The 7,225-nt window shown below is 32.9% G+C and overlaps 1 protein-coding gene across 1 annotated transcript; it reads left to right on the forward strand.

The window, feature by feature from the left end:
- The first annotated feature begins 3,076 nt into the window (after window positions 1-3,076).
- On the forward strand, window positions 3,077-7,007 carry LOC114186757 (ARM repeat superfamily protein). Its single transcript, XM_028074761.2, has 7 exons — window positions 3,077-3,337; window positions 3,994-4,085; window positions 4,204-4,354; window positions 5,257-5,384; window positions 5,477-5,635; window positions 5,721-5,906; window positions 6,677-7,007. Exons 1-7 carry the CDS (start codon window positions 3,133-3,135, stop codon window positions 6,887-6,889), a joined length of 1,134 nt encoding a protein of 377 aa, XP_027930562.1. The 5' UTR covers window positions 3,077-3,132; the 3' UTR covers window positions 6,890-7,007.
- The last annotated feature ends 218 nt before the right edge of the window (window positions 7,008-7,225 follow it).

Raw genomic sequence — 7,225 nt, forward strand, 5'->3', positions numbered from 1 at the left:
CATGAACCGAGCTCTCAATCCTGCAAACACATTATAAAACTTCAAAGTAATTAATCACTCGGTCATGAACCGAGCTCTCAGTGTTGTACAATCAACTATAATTTCTCAACACCTGTAAATCAACACATCCTCAGAAAAACTCTGAGTTCTCAGTTTCGCATATTCTCACTTAGTCGCACACTCTCCAGTATAAAATTGATCTTCTCATTTACCTGCATAAATCATCTCACTTAGTCGTGTACTCTCTAGTATAGAATTGATCTTCTCATTTACCTACATAAATCATCAAATATTATGTTTCGAATCGGGCACCGGGGCCCGAAATTAATTATCATTGAGCGTTGCATCTGGGAATTGCCTTCGAGCATCGGGGTCCGGAATTAATTATCATCGAGCGTCACGGCTCGGAATTGCCTTCGAGCATCGGGGTCAGAAATTAATTATCATCGAGCGTCATGTATCGAAATTGCCTTCGAGCATCGGGGCCCAGAATTAATTATCATCAAGCATCGTGGCCCGACATCGAGCATCGTGGCTCGACATCGAGCATCGTGGCCTGGATTGATGGTTTTGATTATTCCACTATTTTCCTGAACTTTTTCCATGCTGAAGCCAGTCTTAATTGATTTAAACATGATGAATGAACTTTTAATATATCTACGAAATCCTCGTTAGTAATTCACATAATATAACATGCATATATATGACAATTGTAATATTTATATGTAAAACATTTTATAAATATCTTAATTTTAATTAAATAATTTTCACTTGTAAAAAAATACCAAATAAAGAATGAATTATTAGATATCATCAAAAATTTTAAGCTGATTAAAATAACATACTATTATAAAATAATTATGTTTATTATTAGAATAAAGTAGTACCAGAAAATATTTATATCTAGAAAATATTTATATCTAGTAACAATAAATTTATTTTAAAGATAACAACTAGCAATATTTACTAAAATACTCACATTTTACCATATGTATCAAAATCTTAGTATATACATTTAAACAATCTTATTTTATGATTCCAACACCATATAAAATAATTATATTGACATTTTGAAACTACTTTATGCCATAATAGTTCTTTCTATATTATTCTATTAAGAATCTTACTTAAAAATCCTCCAAATATAAAATACTTCACACTGCAAATTATTTATTTAATAATACTAAACAAAATATTCATGAGAAACATATATTTTAATATAAATAACACTAACACATATTTCATTTAATATTTCAAAGACAAACTTTAATGTAAAAGACATTAGCTTTGTGCATTGAAAAGGACGACGGGTAATTAATTCATAAAACTTGTATTATTCATTAATTTCACTATTTTTCTCTTTTGATAATAAGATGGTTAATAATAAAAGGAACAACCGATAATAATAATTATGTTATATAAATATATTTTATTATATTTTAGCAAATCAATTTATTATCCATGTATGCATAATTAAGATCATATTATCCGACAATATATTTAAGTTAAAACAACATAACAACATATATTTTATAAATTAAAAAAAATTAATATTTTCTTTAAATTAATCATTTTAGCTTTTTATTTTTAGTGCCTTAAAGAAATCATTTAATCAAATTTGTAAAACTATTAAATTTATGCTTGTGAACCCTACATAATACAAGAAGGATAGAATGATTTATGACCATGGTCAGGAAATTGTTTAGATTTTCTGTTTGTAATTTTTGCCCAATTTTTTTATGTCAAAAAATAGCAACATACATGGAACTTTGTTTTTTTTTCTACTTGTATCGAGAAAGAGCGTAAGTTTCGATCACAATGATTAGTTGTTGATATGTAAGTGGAGACTGAGCATAGATCCACCATCTTCTCATGATTTGTATATGTCAAAAGTTTCTTGTGAGTATTGCAAAGGCGTAATCTGCTGCATTGATGAGAGTGTTGTCGTCCTCATTCTCTTCTTGGTGGTTGAAGTTGTTTTTTTCTATTGAAATTTTGTGGAGTTGGGATCGAGTTATACTGGACCCCACGGTGGGCGCCAATGTTCTGGTCAAGAAAAGTGCCGGATAATTCTTAACCAAAAACAAAAAAGAAGGAAATATTTTCAACCTTAGCTTGAGATGTGCTTAGGTCAAAAACAATCTGTCCCTTGACCATAGGAGTAAATTCTTATTATAATAGGTAATCAGTTACAAATATCGTAGATATACATAATAATAACCTTAAAGATAATCACCAATATCTTTCTAAATCTCAACCAAAATATTACATCAACCGCCCAAATAACAACTAACCAAATAACAACTAAAATATCTATAACAATCACGAGCCTCATCTTTACAATCTTATTAGTTCTGATCCGGCCGACTTTATGACGATGCTACCCTACTACATCTCTTTATCACCACGTCGGCTTTATGACGATGCTACTCTTCTACATCTCTCCATCACCACGCCAACTTTATGACGATGCTACTCTTCTACATCTCTCCATCACCATGTCTACATTTCTTCATCACCATGTTGACCTTATGACGATGCTATTCTTCTACATCTCTGTTCTTTGTTGATCATCATCCTATCATCGATAATATATCAATGCGTTGTTTCTAGACGGGTACAAAATGTAATATTCCTAATTTGTCTCTTTCATTACATTAGAATATCAGATATATCTATACAGTTAATATTTTCAATATTTTCATGATATTAACTATATATATAATTAACAGATCACTTTAATAAATTAACTATAAAATATAACAGTGCTAAAACATTTAATTATTTATAATATATATATATGATCCAAATTACTAAATTTGACGAAAATAAAAATGTAAATCAAAAAATAGAACCAAATTTAACATATACATACAAGAAAAAATTGGAGAGTTAAGCCTACACATAATTAATTTACAGAGGTGGGTTTAGTAACTGAACCCGTATTTCCTTTTTCCTATGAATTTTCCTTCTAGACGCATCCATAAAGCTTTGAAACCGTTGGATCTTAACTCAACGGCGGTTATTCGTCTAAATGACGTGTCTGTAAGAAAATAATCATACAAATACTCAGCAGAAAGCAGGAGGGACGTGAAGTAAAGGCGCTGTTTGTCTTGACCAAGCGTTTTCTAAATGGAACGAACATTCTGCCTCTCTCTTCTCTTCCTCTTCACCGCAGCGTTAGCGGCAGCGAGTGGCGGCGCTGAACACAACCTCACTTCAGGCGGGCTGTTATGGTCCCCTGCCACAGAGGAGTCCGATCTTCGCCCGGCGGCTGATGACTACGACTCCGACGGCGGGTTTTCCTCACTCGACGGCATGCTGCAGTGGGCTATAAGTACGTACTTAAAACTAGGTTTACTTATTTCTTTTTAGTTCAGTTATTTATTTTATTTATTTTGGTCACATTAAAAAAGGTTGAGTTCTTTCACTTACAGTGGCGCGCGCATAATATAATCTATAACCATAATTTAATTACGGAAGAATTAATTCGACAGAGGAAATACATCTTCCAGAATCTCAAGCCTTGTTTTTCACGCTTTATGAATTATATGAACAGTTTAAAGGAGACTTAAGTAGCTATTATATTCCTTAAATAATTGGAAAATTATCAAAAATTCATTTGGATGAGCAATTTGATTCCATTGAATATGAGTTCAATTTTCAGTCTAGAACTTCTTAACGAATTACAAAACATCAATTATGTGACTTTTAAAAGGTGTTGTTTATCTTGTTTTTCCATTGATTCTTGGCCGGAAAAGTACATTTTCGTGTATAAATTATTAAGCAATTGTGCATGTGTAAGAAAAGTTATGTCAAATGCTCCAATGACGAATATTGTTAAGGAGTGTCTTATTCATAACCAACACACAAGCAACCACGTTCTAGATACTCTAAAGTATAGAAAATAACTTATGGTTTGATAACGGTTATTAATTTGTTTTCCTTAAATTCGTTGATTTAAATAATCATTTTTTGAATATCTTTGCAAAGGTCATTCTGATCCCGAAAAGCTAAAGGAATCAGCAGAAGCCCAGCAACGGCTTTCACCAAGGGAGCTAGAGAAACGTTCATTGAAAATCAAGGTACATGGCACTTGCACTGAAACTACTAATTCAACTAATTTTTCTTCTGTGCGTTTGTGTGTGGTACTTTGTATGTTTTTATTCACTTACCTGAGGGATTATGCTGGCGATTAAATAGGAAATAATGGAGAAAATAAAGATGCCTTCTGATGCTGAATTGATGAAGATCGCTATAGGGGACTTGAATAATGTGTCTACATCCCTAGAAGATAGGCGCCGTGCTTTACAGGAGCTTCTTGAGCTTGTTGAGTCGTTAGATAATGCAAATGGTAGGTGTATATGAATTTATTTCAAATACCATACCACTTACACATGAATAAAAACGGAAGGCGCAGCTGAATTGGCTGTGTTTGATGTGTTGATGCAGTTGTGGGGACCTCCAGGCCATGGTATAACAGCTGCAAGTTGCATTCCAATAAGTGTTCATATCATTTTGGTGGAATTGAATGCTAGTATGCTGTAGGATTTTTCTTTCTTATAATTCTGAAGGACTTGATGCATGCAGTAGAAAAGTTATTTTTAGTTATCTCCAAATAAAAATTGTATTAGCAGTCTCTCCGACACACTCTTTTATTTGGGTGAAATTCACATGGGATTCCATAATTAGGTGGGTCTTGTGCGCCAAATTCATATAATTCATTTTGGTCCCTTCCTCAAACTAAATTAGTGAAATTCAGTAGAACTTCAACCAATAAGACCGGCTATTGGAAAGAGTGTTAGCGAATAGAGAGTGTGTTGCTCGAGGTAGTTATCTCCAAATATATTCTTTGTAATTTAGAAGCCTCAAAATTTGCCTTTATATTCAATATACGCTATCCCTGGAATCTTGTTAATATGATTTCCTCTTTCATATTGTTTTGCGAAACTTTGAAAACAAATTGAAAAGAAAACCAGGTCATAAATTTAGCACAACAAATAGAGCAACAGTGCAAGATTTTAACTTTGTATGTGCTTTTCTATTGATTGACTGATATGTCAAGATCGGACAGTAGCATGTCTTCTTTATTTTATGCATTACTTGTTCAACCACTTTGTATAATACATGGTGAAGTTCTTTATATGTGGTACAAACGAGCATTAGTTAAGAGCTTTCTAGGTTTTTTTCCACCTCTTAGAATTGTTTTTTCCTATGTAATGGTGCATTTCTGATAGATGTTCCCATGTCTGTCAGATTTAAACAAACTTGGGGGACTTGTTGCAGTTACAAAAGAACTTAATCACTCTGATCCAGGTATAAGGACAATTGCTGCATGGGTTCTTGGGAAAGCTAGTCAAAATAATCCAATTGTTCAGCAGCAGGTCTTGTTTTATGATTAATGGAATATCATTAGCTCTAGGCATTTACAGTCCTAAACAATATATTAATGCTGACAAATTTTTTACTGTCCCAGATCATGGAACTTAGAGTCCTCTCAAGACTGATGAAAATGGTAAACTCTAATTCCCTAGAAGAAGCCAATAAAGCATTATATGCTGTTTCAGCTTTGACTCGGAATAACTTGGCTAGTCAAGAGTTGTTCTATGCTGAAGCTGGAGGATGGATGCTTCAGGTGGACTACCTAAGGTTTATTATTATGTTAATTTTATTTTGAAACAAATTTTCAGAATTGACAAATAACACTGATAAATTTTTAGGATATTCTGAACAATACAAGTCTCGATATCAAACTAAGGAGGAAAGCTGTACTTCTATTGGCTGATCTAGCAGGGTATCAATTAGAAAATGCAGATCAAGACAAACTACCATTTTTCAATGACACGAATCTTTTGAAATCTGTGGTTGATTTAACTGCATCAACCGACCTTGATATCCAGGAAAAGGTGATTCTTGACACTGTAGTTAAATTGTGTTTGAAAGGCCTGTTTTATTTTGTGACTAACACTGTGCAATGTCTGTCATAAAATCTCATTTTGAGCCACTCTTTTGTAACATTATTCCATTATAGTATATCGTATAAAATTGATGATGAGGTCATTCGATGCCTTTTTTGTTTTCCAATCTATGCTCTCTCAGTTCACCCACAATGTTTTGGTGGTATGTTTGTTGAAATAATTAGAAATAATTGTTCAGATTTATATCTGATACAAGGTAGTATGTTCAGTGGAATAAGAGTGAGGGATTGATTAAAATTGGTTGTGTACAGTTCTTTATCTGAATTAAACACTGATATAGAACAGGAAAGTAAAAGGAAAAATGAATAAATTTTAGTTATGCATCTGATACAAGGCAGTATGTTCAGTGGAATAAGAGTGAGGGATTGATTAAAATTGGTTGTGTACAGTTCTTTATCTGAATTAAACACTGATATAGAATAGGAAAGTAAAAGGAAAAATGAATAAACTTTAGTTATGCATCTCAACTTTTTGGAGAACTTAGGTGAAAGATTCTATAAAGTTAAAATGCACAAGTTATTAACTTGTGCAGAAATTTAGTTCGTTTTTCCTTATTATTTTTCCTATAAATAAATACTCAGAAAAATTTATCCGAATAAAATGTCGACAAATCTTGTATTGGCAGATTGACCCTTTTTGTGGTTAATGTTAAGCTTTTGGTTTGACTTTTGGCCTTGTTTGTGGGATGTATTAAGCAGGCCCTTGTTGCGATCAAGAGTCTCTTGCAACTAAGAACCACTGATGCTCAGATTTTCAAGGACTTTTGTGCTTTAGGTGATGCACTGAACAAAATGAGGAAGTTGTTGCATGATTTGATGGAGGATGAGTATAAGAGAGACTATGCAATAGATGTTGAGAGTCTTCGTGTTGAAGTGGAACACATTTTCGAGAGAAAGCTGGTAAAGCAATGATATCAGTTGACATCTCATTACTGTTTTGGAGTAGATCTTGTATCTTTAATATAGTTTCTAGAGTGCATGTTAAACTAGGATATTAATATTAATTGGTTTAATGCAGCTTCTTCCTACACCCTACCATTTTCTTCCTGCACCCTACCAGTTCCGGAATTTATTTTCCGGAACATAATAAATAATTCCGGAATTTTTTTTCGGGAAGCCCATCAAACCCTCCTTTAACGCAAAACATTTTCCGAAAGCATTTTGATGGGATAGGAGTAGAAATTTGATGAGGTGCCGGAAATAATTACTTGGTTTAGATATATTTTTACTCTTTCAAATTGGAAGCGC

Source organism: Vigna unguiculata, chromosome 6, assembly GCF_037176805.1.
Source record: "Vigna unguiculata cultivar grain cowpea cultivar isolate G323 ecotype 2 chromosome 6, ASM3717680v1, whole genome shotgun sequence".
NCBI classification, from domain to species: Eukaryota; Viridiplantae; Streptophyta; class Magnoliopsida; order Fabales; family Fabaceae; genus Vigna; species Vigna unguiculata.